Below are 12942 nucleotides of genomic sequence, written 5' to 3' on the forward strand. Positions count from 1 at the left end.
GAAAAACAAAAGTCTTTTGAGGTTAAAGAAAAACAGTCCCATTCAAGGTGGTAGCGAAATATCCTAGAAGTAAGAGATCAAATATCCTCGCACCTATGTTGGAAGATAGGAACATGAGATAAAATCAACCCTCTTGTAGACCCTTGGATCCCATGGCTGCCAAATAATAAACCACAAATAAGAACCCCTCTGCTATCTAGTCAAGAATATCGGACTTGGACTATAAAAGACCTCATCGTAGAAAATTGGGAATGGGATACTCAAATCCTGCACCAACTCTTTGAACCTATCTCTCCTCATCAGACCGAAGAAACCATGTTGTGGAAAGGATCAAAGAATGGAGTTTACACAGTCCATTATGATTACAGAAGCTTTAATCCAGATGATGGAGAAGGAACCTGATCAAGATCCCTCATTCGATGGCCCATGCTTTGGATGGTGAAAGCTCCTTATAAATGTCAAATGTTTGGATGGAAGATTCTGATGAACAAAGTAAAAACAAAACACAAGCTCACCTATTATTTGAATGAATTTATCTCATCAAAGAAAAACTTTGAACCAAAAGCCTTGAGGGATCACTTTATGGCTAGAATTCTAGACATCCTTCGTAGCCTTTGGGATCATAGGAATGATGTGGTCTTTAGAGGAAAAAGACCAGATCCTCTCACAGTAATTTTAAAAGCTGATGGATATGTTCCACGAGTTGAGCCTTCTCAGCTAAATGTCACTTTGTTAGAGAATGCTACTGATCTCACTCTCTCTGATTATTGGTTTTCTTTCTCTTCTCATTCACTAGTTGTAGTGGATGGCTCTTGGAACACTTACACCCACACGACTTCTACAAGACTTTATCTATATCTTATACACATAATGTTTGCATTGCAACAATGTCATGCCAATGAAACTGAACTCTGGCAATCATCAGAGGCTTAAGGAAACTAGCTGTTTTGGGGATTGGTAAAGCAACTCTTACTTCTGATACAAAAGACATTTTGATGCAATTAAAAGGAGCCAGAAGAAACATTAGATGGAATGGCCATGCACTCCTGGATCATATCGACTATCTCCTCACTCTTTTTGACGACATAAATCTGCTATATGTCTGTAGGGATGATGTTATTAAGGCACATAATATAGCTAAGAAAGCGAATGTAAATAGAACTTACTTTTTTTTTGTTCAAAACCACCCCCTTAAGATCATCCTCTCAATTCTGTAAAAAGGGGCTCCTTTTGTATCCTTGATGTTTCTAGTGGATCATTTTACTAAAAATAGCTATTATTATGTCATTATTTTATGAGACCAATTAATTATAATTTTGTTTGTTACGGTAAGTTTATAGAACCTCGAATGCACAATTTAATAATTTTGTTGTCATAGTCAACCTTATTAGCATGTTAAGGGGTAAAGTGCTTGAATCTAGAAGCTAGGAATTTCTACCCAACTTAGTAGTGGATACTTGCTTAGATGGGGTAGGTTTTTGCTTCAAGGATGGATTTTAGGGTGGGAATGGGTTTTGGAATTTTCCACGTGTGCCTATATGGGTTTTCAAAAGCATATGAATTTATTGCGAAAGATGATTGATAATTTATGTATATTTTACATGTCTTAATCAAATAAATTAAAAATTTTGATATTTATTTATATTAGGGTAAGGTCATTTCTTTATGGAAATTTAAATGCTGGTTCTAAATCCCATCTGCCCCTTCTCTTAAATGCGAGAAGGTTAAGAACGGGGAAGATTTTGCATCATTTTGAGGCAGGCATGAGTTAGGGAGGTTTTCAGGAGGCTGGTAGGGTTTAAACTCTAAAATTTACAACACCCTCCGCAAACTCGGCCCATTTCAATCCCTAATTGTGGTTGGGTAATTGGGTTGTATTTCTAGGATGATTATTAAAAGGAGATGGTAAAAATATTTATTTTTTATCTGAAAGAATTGTTTTTTTTTTTTTTTTTTTCCTTTACCTTCTTTTTTTGTCCACGTTGTTGTCTGTTGTAGGGCCTTCTTTTTCTACTGAATTTAAATCGTATTGGAATCGGGAAGAATAAAATGAAATGAAACCCAGGTCATTTAATATAGATGGTAGGCTGGTACCTAATTAAAAGATAATTCCAAATTAAAGCCGGTTTAAGTTACTCTCACAACTATTCCCCATAAAAAGAAAAAAAATAGAAAAACAGCACTCCATTCTCCGTAAAGATGTGGTCATGAACAACAACAATCTGCGTTGAATTCGTTTTCAACCGTCACTCCAGTCTCTCGATCAAACCCAGGTCAGTGCAATCAATTCTTGTGAATTTTCGCCCTTATTTTTGACGCTCAACATGTCAGAATGCTTTGTAGAATTTTTTATTTACATTTCTTTGTAGAATTTTTTTATTTAGATTTTTTTCATCTATCTATTTGACTACCTTCCCTTTACTTCTCTTCTGGTTGTCTTTAATTTTCGCCATAATCGCTGGTTGAGGTTTTTCTCTTTTTTTTTTTTTTGTTGTTTTTTAATTCTTATATTGTAATGGATTCGTGCTCTTTTGTAATCTTTATTGGTTTTTGAATTGAGATGTGATGGTTGATGGTATTTTAACGAATGTCTGAAATTTGTTTTTAAGTAATCCCTATACTTCTTTATACTTTTCTTCTGCATTACTTTGTATTTTTTAATTTGTTGGTTTCAGTATTCTGTCTTTTTACAGGCTTTTTCGATAAAACTGGTAAATTGGTTTGTCTAAAGTCTTCTGCAAAGTCTTGCTAGTAATTGAAGTTTGGATGCATGACTATCAGTTTGCAGTTTTCGCGATTTTATGGCTATTTAGAATTTCTCTTTTTTCTCCAAAAAAATATCTATTTGATTGGATTTGATAATCTCTTGTTGTTCTCAGTCCTGTTGCTAGTTTGTTTCTTTAATTATTGGGTTGAGGAAGCTACAGTTAATCAGAACTCTCGTATAATGATGAGCTAGTTTTTCCTCATCAATTGATTGATTTGTAAATTGTTAAATTGTAAAGAATGTAGGAAAATAGTCTGTAGTTATCTAAGTGATTGCGTTGCTTTCATGACCTTGGGACTCCTCCTTTGATCTGCATCTGCAAAGCCCACTTCTTTTCTGGGCATTTGGTCAGCCTGCTTGGGAGTTATCCTTGCCTCGTGGCGTGAAGCTCTTTGTGTTGGTCTTTGGTTGCATGTAACTCCTTCATTCTTTATGCCAAAACCTTTGAATGGATCATATGGTTTCCTTTTTATTGACTTGCATTGGGTTCGCAGGGTAACGCCTAAGGAATTTTGGAATTATGAAGTTCAAAGAAGGAAATAAAGTGGAAGTATTGAGAAGAAAAAAAGATCCATTTGGCTCTTGGTATCCTGGAAAAATAATTTCAGTAGATGGGGATCAGTACACTGTTAGATATGAGTTGTTGAATAATGAAGGAAAGCCAATTGTTGAGAAGGTATATGTGGAAGATGTTAGGCCTGAGCCACCACCTAAGAAGGGAGGGGAGAAATGGGTGCTCGGTCATATAGTTGAAGTTTTTGATTTTCATTCTTGGAGGGCTGGGAAAATTGCCAAAGTGATGAATAATAACCAGTTTGTCATCAGACTATTTGGGTCTATCCAGCTTAGAGAATTTGATAAACCTACTCTTCGGGTTCGGCAAGTGTGGCACAACAACAAGTGGGATTTGGTAGGGAAGGTAAAATTTTAATCCTCTTTATCATTTGACAAGTTCTTCTCTTACTTTTCTTTCATGTTGTTGCTATCAAATGTCATTGTTTTCTCCTAGTTTTGTCTTGAATGTAGATAATGTTATATGAATTCTTGTTTGATACTTGTTATGAGCTACTGAACAAACTTTATCTTCTTGTTGTTTGGAACTTGTAAGACAGTGTAGTTGATTTGATGCAGTGTTCCCTTGTTGTTTGTTAGCAATTGCATAATTGCAAAACATGTAAAAAATCACTGAAATTGCCTTGTTGCTTTGATCAGATTTCCTTTTTGTCTTTAATAGCTTGCTGCTAAATGCTAATCTTGTTATTTATTTTATTAACTTGAATGATCCCCTCATGTTTATCATGTGAGAGAGGATATTGCTTTAGGAAAGAAATTTGTTGAAATAATGCAAACAGAACTATATTTTTACAGCCTTTTTCATATTGGGATAAGGAACCATGATATACTCTTAGATTCTTTAATTCCTTAAAAGAAATGGAATGTCTTCCATAGTGCCTGTAGCAAGTTAAATACATGGTCTCAGTGCTTGCTTTTTCTTTCCCCTTCTCCTAGGCACCTTATTGCAAACTGTTGGATATAATAATAAAGTTATTATTCCCATATCTAATGATTTGCTTTGAGGTGTAATTATATTAACTGACAATTGAATCTATGGAATCTTATTCCCCAGTAAAATTTTGGTTGATTTATAACACTACTGGAGCTCAAGTAACAAGCATACATTACATGAGTTCAGGTTTTGGCATCAGGTGTAGGTATGCGTCCAAGAGTCATATCCATTTGACAACAAAATTTTGGACTATGGTAGCTTCTGAAAATTGGTCTGCAACTCTTACTAATATATGGACACATCATATATTGAAAAGTAAATATTTAATTTCTAATTATGCAACAACCTTTGACACCTAATTGCATGCTTTAACTTCTAATGGAATGCCATTTTTAACAATAATTGTTAATAACTTATGTTTAGTGTTTGTCCAATTGAGTAAAAAATACCCAATCAATCAAAACTTGGCATCAGAAAACAGATACAGACTTGACTGATAAGAGAAAGAACCTGTACCCATGTCAATGTTGTGACATGGATACTTAGGGTAAAAATGATAGGTTCAGATATGATAGTTTGTTACTTAAGAATTACTTTATGAAGTCTTGGGTTGAAGAAAAATATTTTCAAAGGTTAGAAAAATTCTAGACGATAAATTAGAATTTCTATCTTAATTTTATCTTTGAGTTTTGTGGCTTCTACAAACCTAGAAAATGTGTTTACTAGTGGGTCTTTGTGTTATACCTTAAATAGGGGTGCAACTTGGGCTGGGTTGGGTCAGCAACTTGTTAAATTTTAACCCTAACCCAAGTCTGTTGTAGTTGAAATTCTTCAAACTGGGCAACCCAACTTTCAACCCTAATGTTAATAAATAATAAGGTTGTGCTTATGGGCTTGAGTTATATTGTGACTAATAAATGAGATATGTGATGCTTTTAAGAACTTTCATCACTTATTAAGATTTAGTTTGGCCTTTATATTCTTCTTTCAAGTATGAAGGCATTTTGTGTGCCTGAAAGCTTTCATTCTCATTAGAACTGTAGAAGCTCCAAAGTAATTGTCATGGGTATCATAGCTTGTTAATCTTGGTGGGAAGGAGCAACTCTTTAATTGTCTCTATGGATAATTTCATCAGAAGTAACGATAAGTAATAAAGACATGATAAGTAATAAAGACTTTATTGTTGTGAAAGTATTACAAAAGTTATATTGTTTTTCCATCTTTATCTAATTGAAATTTCAGTTAGATTGTTTTTCTTAGTGTTTCATGAACTTGAGAATAGATGAAATCTTCTTTTTTTTGATACTTTTGCGTTCTATGTTTCGGTTTATGTCATTTCTAGGGCTTGATGCCCATACCCCGCCATTAAGCTGTCAATATATATTTTTGTTGTTCACTAATTTTAGGAAATTCTCTTCTTCCTGTTGAAATAACTAACCCACACTGCTCTGGATGTGGTTTCTGCTGGTTAAACAATTTGATTGGCATTGCCAATAACTGATTGGTGTTCCTTGGTGGTGCTTTCTCTAGGCTCAGTTTGGAAAGAGTACAAATGCAAATATGTAGAGTACAAAACCTTGTATTTTTTATTATTTTGTATGTATTTGTACTCTTTCCAAACTGATCCTCAGTACTTGTATTCAAGTTGGTTGGTTTTCTGTTAATTGCCTGTACCTTCTAGTTCTGTCTCATGGAACTGATTATGGTCAAAGGGTTTTTTACCAGACAACTGGATCTCTCTTGGATTTTCTAACTATTTATTGCATATGCATGCAGGTTGATGGACCTAAACTAATCAAGAGAAAAGTAACACAAAATTGCTTGAAGTACTCTCATGCTTTGGGCGGTGATGCTCAACAATCAATCTGCGAAGACACTCTAACAAGAGAGAGAAATGAGAGGGAAGAGTTCAAGACATTTCCCACTGTGAAAACTTCAAAGAGGAATTACATCTGTGATTTTGAATCATCACCACATGATGCAGTTAGCCGACAAGGTGGTAAAAAGGGGAAGCCAAGCATAAAAATTGAAAATTTTGACAAGTCACATATGAGAACTCTTACATTCCCTAAACAGGTAGATGTCGTTTCTTCCCCAAATCTGGAAATGGGTGAGAAATGCATAAATGGATCTTTTGAAATGAAGGTTAAAATGTGTAAAACAAACAATTTTGCCTTACATCCATCTTCCATGCCTGTTCAGGCTACTCAAGAGAGTAAAGAATGCTCTGTTTCTAGCTGTAGCAGTAATGACTACCAGGAATTTGCTGCTCAAAATTTCAGAAAACCTAGGAAAATTCCTATCAGCTCTTTCAGTGATGCTGGGTCATCCTGTCCATCTATATCTGGGTTGAAGGATTTGCATTCCTGTGCCGAAAAAGAACTAGAAGCCAACATCCATAGATTAGAGCTACATGCATATAAATCAACTGTTCAGGCATTATATGCTTCTGGTCCTTTAAGCTGGGAACAGGAGTCCCTCTTAACAAATCTTCGTCTATCTCTTAACATTTCAAATGAGGAGAACCTTCTCCAGTTGAGGCACCTCTTATCTTAAAAAGTTCTTTGATCATCTTTATTAATTTTCTTTTTGTTACTAGACTAGAATTCAGAGCAGCTTAGAATAGCAGTCAAAACATTCTTTTAAATGTTAAATCCTTTTTACTTGTTAGTTATGATGAGTTACACGATAAGAGCGGGAATCTTTTATCAGGTCTGAGGTAGGTTTTAATAAAAAATGAGTTCTTAGAAATAATCCAGCAGAACTGTGTTTTGCTTTCAATGTATATATGTAAATGTTAGTCAATAGATCTGGTTTTAGTTCTTGAAATTCAAGGTCTGAAGTGGATATTTGATGTATGTTGTATTAATGAAGGTGCTTCCTCCAAGAAACACTCAAATTCACTGGAATTGCTTACAATAAATCATTGTTGAGATGAAACTATACATTGTAAATTTATAGTTTGGAAGCATTAGAAATTTCACCAATAGTGTTTTTCCAACTACATTTTTTATATTGAACATAGTAAAGCTACATGCTTGCTGATTGCTGAACTTATTGAGTATATATTTCTCAGCTTTACTTCATGGTTTCTTTGTAGTTAATTGTCAAATTCCATTGACATGCTCCCTCAAGGGATTTGGGATCTCACCAACTTTTTACTTCAAGTGGATCTGGAAAACTGTTGTGATTGTTGAGAAAAATCAATAGGTGGTCAAGTCTGGAATTAGCATAGCTAGACAAGGACGAATTCACATCTGTGCCCCACAGAGCGCACCCCAAAAACGCCCCACAGCACATCCCAACCGTGTATTGGGAACATCTCCTGAAGATAATTACGGGAGATGTTCCCAATACATGCTGAGATGTGCATGTGGGGTGTTTTTGGGACACGCTATGGGGCACAGATGTGAACTCTAGACTACCAAGAATGGGTGGAATTTGATAAATTAAACTGCAAAATTGCATAGGGTTTGCCTGAGTTGCCAAGTGATGCAGCTTTTGGGCCAGAGGTTTGGCGGGCCAACTCATTTTAATTACTCTTTAATAAATCACATATATAGAAGTCCGACTCCGATGATACTGATTGAGTTGAGCTGCCTATAAATGAGTTATGCAAGAAAGAGTCAACATGTCTGGTCTTATTGCAGGAAAGCAATACTTTGTTGAACATAAATAGTTTCTATGCTGCATATAATTTGTTGAATTTCTCTCTTTGTTTCTTATACAATGCAAGTTAAAATCTCTTTCCATGGTACATGGGAAAAGATAACATGGTATCCTCCGCATATCCTTGTTTATGTATCATCATATGTTATTCTGGTTTTGCATGGCCATTGGCCTGTAATAGTAAATAGATGAACTCAAGTTTACGAAGGCATCACTGGAAAATCATGACGTTCATATATCAGCAATGGTTATCTTCCTGGTAAGAATTACATATCAGTTTTTACCTTGCTACGAAAAGATAACTGTTTGAAGTTCAAATCAGCCCCCCACAACGTCCCACAGCACATTCCCGCTGTGTATTGGAAACATGTATTATCATTGGGAGATGTTCCCTGTGGGGATGTGCTGTGGGACGTTGTGGGGGGCTGATTTGATCTCAACTGTTTGTTATAGATAAGGAGAAAAATAGTTTTCTTGCCATAGATAACAATTCCGAGGAGAAAGGTTCTTTCTATAAACAAGGGGTTCTCGGAGTAAAACAGAACATATGCAACAGAAAATTTAATACCTCAATGTGGATGTGGTCTCATCCATTACCTTGATTCAATAATTTATAACAAAAAGGAAAAGACTACCAGGTTAAATGAGAGAAAAATAGACTATAATGCTTTGGTCATTGGTCACATGCAGAGAATAATTAGGATTTAGGAGCAAGCCAAATGGAAGTTGGTGTAAATACTGAGAAATTATTTCAAGACAATTGGTTATAATGAATAACATGAGCAGGAGCCAGGATGATTCATGTAGCTAACTCGGTATAGTTGAGGTAAGGCTTTGTTGAATTGAGTTGAATGGATAGCAATTGGTTGTGCCCTATTGAATAACATGGGCAGGCTAGGCATGAGTTAGTAGTAGCTAGTAGGTTAGGAAAATGAACCCTGTTCGTTCTAGTTTATTATGTGACACTGACATGGTGGCACCCTAAGAGGTTTAAATCTCCCAGGATCTAATGATTTATCATCATTTCAAGTTTGCTATTTACAAATAACTCTCTTCTTTGTGCAAAACCTTAGGGTAAAATCTTTACAAAGAAGAGAGTCATTACAACTACTCTTTGTGCTTTTTTTTATTTATTTATTTAACTTTACTCTCTTAAACAAATTGGTTGGTGACGGTTCAAAGATGCAAACTCCAATTCAAAGCTATGCAATTGTGGTCCATGGTTCGACTATTGTTGAGGTGGATTGATCGACTGCCTAAGTCAGCAGGTTGTTGATCAAATCAACTATTTTTTGACGAAAGAACAGTTCAAGGGTGAAACATAACCAGTTGTCTGGCCGGTTTTTGGGCCAAATGGTTCGACTGTTTGAGTTAACAATGGTTCAAAAACCATACTGCCAACCACCATGATACCATTAACATCAAGTGAAAGGAACCTTTACCAAACATGCTTGGAAATTTTTTTGTTACTTTTGAGATTAAACCCTTGTCTACCTCTTATCTTACATCATCAAACAAGTATAAATCTAGAATTTCTATCTTCAAACCAAAGTTCAAAGTAGGGTTGTTCATCAAACTAATGAAACTGACCAACTTGACCTAATCTGACTTGAGTTAGTTAGTTATCTAATTATTTTGGTTGGTTTCAGTTTGGTCATTTGCAAACCAACCAAAACTGGCCCGATCTGACCATATATATATATACATATACATTCATATATACATGCATATATATGGAAAACTAAGAAAATTCTCATATTTTCTAGTTTAAAATATTTTATATTGTAATTTTTATTTTTCTTAAATTTACTTTTTAGTAATACCATTAAAATTCTTTAAATTTAAATTTAACTTCTAAATTTATTTTTTTTTGAACGACCAACCAAACGGAAAACCGACCCAAATGATACAACCTGAATTGTTCAATTTTCATTATTGGTCAATCGGTTTTAGGTGACTAACTCCTCAACCTAACCAGGTCAATTCAGTTGCTTAAATAGCCTGGAACTGAACTGATCCAACTCATGAACACCCTTAGTTCAAAGTATTGGTATAGCACATTGTTGCTATTCAATTTTGCAACAAGGAGAGAGCTGGATAGTGACTAGATGATCCTTGGATTTAGGTGACCTACAATCACAAAGTAGCGCCAAAGGCCCCAAAGTTAGGTCTTCAAAGAGAACCCTTCAATGATCAAGTTAGATGATATGGAGAAGAAGGAGCTTAATATCCTGGGACTCTAGGATCTCATAGTAAATGCAAATGTGTGAGATGTTCTTCAAGGTGTGCCATGAGGAGAGAGAGAGAGAGAGAGAGAGAACCTTGTACCTTGGGAGGAGGGTGCTATTCAATGTTTTAAAAACTAACCTGGAACCGGAATCATTATGGTCACCAATTTCTAGGTCAGCAGTTTGAATAGACCGCTCATTTTAATTAAAAAAATTAAAATAATAATTAAAACAAAAAGGTCAAAAAACCATTGTCCAAGTCGAACAAGTCAACGGTTTGACTACCTAAGTCAATAAGTTGCTGACCAAGCCTACGATTTTGGCCCTTTTAATTCCTTACGGTCTAAAGTTGCTTTTTGTTTTGTTTTTGTTTTTGTTTTTGTTTTGTTTTGTTTTTTTTTTTTTTTTTTTTTTTGCAAAGTTCAAGGATGGTTAAAGTAAAAAATCCAATATATTAATAAGGGTAAATTTCTTAAACTACCCCTATGGTTTAGCTAATTGACTAAGTGTACCCTTATTGTTTGAAAATTGATTAACACTATCCCTATTGTTTCTAACAATTGACTAACTCTACCCTTACCATTAGGTTCTATTAATATTCCATCAAAACTCATAGAAACATGACATAATTTTTTTAAAAACCAAAATTTACCCTCCACCTCAATCTCTTTCGCTGTAGATCTCTGATCTCTCCCTTTTGTTCTCATTCTATTCTCAAGAACTGCCAGAACTGCAGAGGTCGGATGCTATAAGGGAATCACAGTTACGACCTTTCCCCTCTTCCTTTAATCTCTCATTCTCTTCTCCGGAACCGTCAGAACCACCAGAACTGCAGAGGTCGGATGTATAGGGGTTTTTCATTGGGATTTTCTTATGGACACTCCTCTAGAAAAAGAGTTGCTCAAGAAGATCGAAGAGGTCGAAGCCGGCATGCCCACCTTAAGCAAGAGATGTCGAAGCTGATGCTTAACACCATTGGTGGCACCGACTCCAAAATGGACCATGGGCATCGGCGCTCCCACTATGAAAAAGGTATGAAGACATATGAAATACATGCTTTAATGGTTTATGTGAAGAATTCATTATACTGGGATAAATAGATATACTATTATATCAATCAAGAGTCCAACACATGTACTATATACTTTACAAATTACAAAAAATGCATTTGGCATTCCTTATCTTAAGGACTTTTCTCCTTTCTACAGTTAAAACCTCATTGTTCATAGGGACACTTTAACTGTAAAAGGGAGAAAAGTCCTCAAAATAAGGAATGCCAAATGCAACCTAAGTGTATAAGACCATTGATATTTTATTATTTATTATAAATTATACTATCAATAATAATTTACAGTAATATATAATCTTAATTTAAAAATTATAACAAAACCATTAGAATTTCAAAAATACATGTCATATGCAAATCATAAAGTTTAAGAATAATTATATTGGTTTTATTATTTTTTATTTCTATAAATCGCCAAACAAATTAAAAAACTTTAAATAAATATCGATAAATGGGCTTGATATATTATTCATACATAATTTATTTCAATAATAACTATAAAATACTGATTAAATGATCAAATTTTCATTAGTTTTTAATTTTCTGGCTCAACATTTTGGTTTGATAGACAGCCTAACTGAAAGCCCTCCTTGAAGTTGAAGGGTGGTTAAGAGACAAACATCAAATGGAATGATCTTTCTCCCTGACCAAACAAAACAGCAGCAGTTGGCAGATTTCAGAAACAAATTACGGACAGTTTGGTATTGCCTAGGAGAAGCCAAGCAGTGGTCCAGCTATCTCGCCTGAAATTAGGGAAGGACTTGCTTAAGATGCTAGCGTCTAAGTACTGTGGTGTTTGGTAATGTTGAATCGATTTGTGAACTCTAGTTAAAACTTTTGATCTTCAAAGTTTAGTGGTCATCGGGAATAAACATTTGAACATATCTATGTATTCTGAAAATTAATTATCTCTTAAGTAGTAGTGGAGTCACGAATTTTCTTTTGGGTACATGTTAGATGTGAATACCTGGCTGCTCATTTGGGTAGTTTCATCATCTTCACCCGTTTACAAAAAAAAAATGGGTAATTTTGAAACATTGGCCCAAAATCAGAATATCCCTAGGCTCCCTTATCCCATGATTATATCTGTGGAGAGAGAGAGATTTACTTACTGATGTGGGTTAGCTTAGCCCAGCTCATCGTGGGCTGGGAGGCCCAGCCCACTAACGCCTGACAGCATCAGGAGGGAGCCCTGCTGCCTTTGTATGGAGCCAACCATATGATGATCAAACGTACTCATCAGGACCTACCGCCTGACCTCGTACGCCTCTCATCAGGGGCTTTCATCTTCACCTACTTCCAGTACATTCAAGTATAAATAAGAGGTAACTCCCCCTTAAAGGGGATCCGGAACAGAAAATTCTAACACAGCTTACTCATTTACTCCCCACACCTATCCTGCTTCCTTAGTATTTACTCCGGGAGATCTAGTGCATCCAAGGACTATTGCCAAGACCTCGCCTGCACCCTCTCCTACTTTACACCTCATACTAACTTGAGTGTCGGAGCCTCTACCCCGGGTGCCCGTCTGAGGCATCTGACATTCCCTGTCTTGCAGTACCTCTAGTCATCAGGGACCTCGCCTCGGTCTACAGTCCTCGGAAGGAATACCTCACCTCGGCTTGTGGTCCTCGGCTTTGGCTCACCTCTTCTGAGGCCACAAAGTCCTCAGCCAACATTCGAAACCTGGAGAGTGAATTTACCT

At 35.7% G+C, this 12942-nt stretch overlaps 1 protein-coding gene across 2 annotated transcripts; it reads left to right on the forward strand.

Moving 5' to 3' along the window:
• The first annotated feature begins 2124 nt into the window (after positions 1-2124).
• Positions 2125-7354, forward strand: LOC148879066 (uncharacterized). 2 transcript variants are annotated; one of them, XM_088960453.1, is made up of 4 exons: positions 2138-2273; positions 3006-3181; positions 3262-3686; positions 6051-7354. In XM_088960453.1, the coding sequence occupies exons 3-4, from the start codon at positions 3288-3290 to the stop codon at positions 6828-6830; spliced, it is 1179 nt and encodes a 392-aa protein (XP_088816579.1). In that variant the 5' UTR covers positions 2138-2273; positions 3006-3181; positions 3262-3287; the 3' UTR covers positions 6831-7354. The 2 variants fall into 2 exon arrangements, with proteins under 2 accessions (XP_088816578.1, XP_088816579.1); XM_088960452.1 differs by lacking the exon at positions 3006-3181 and having other exon boundaries at positions 2125-2273.
• Positions 7355-12942: the final 5588 nt, after the last annotated feature.

This window comes from Nelumbo lutea, chromosome 1 (assembly GCF_056320005.1).
Source record: "Nelumbo lutea isolate HS-2025 chromosome 1, American lotus-T2T, whole genome shotgun sequence".
Lineage (NCBI taxonomy): Eukaryota > Viridiplantae > Streptophyta > Magnoliopsida > Proteales > Nelumbonaceae > Nelumbo > Nelumbo lutea.

Bases quoted from the DNA above. Each gene is read 5' to 3' on its own strand.
- LOC148879066 (XM_088960452.1), top strand. From the start codon at position 3,288: ATGAAGTTCAAAGAAGGAAATAAAGTGGAAGTATTGAGAAGAAAAAAA. The intron at 3,687-6,050 runs GTAAAATTTTAA...ATATGCATGCAG, and splicing joins AGTGGGATTTGGTAGGGAAG to GTTGATGGACCTAAACTAAT.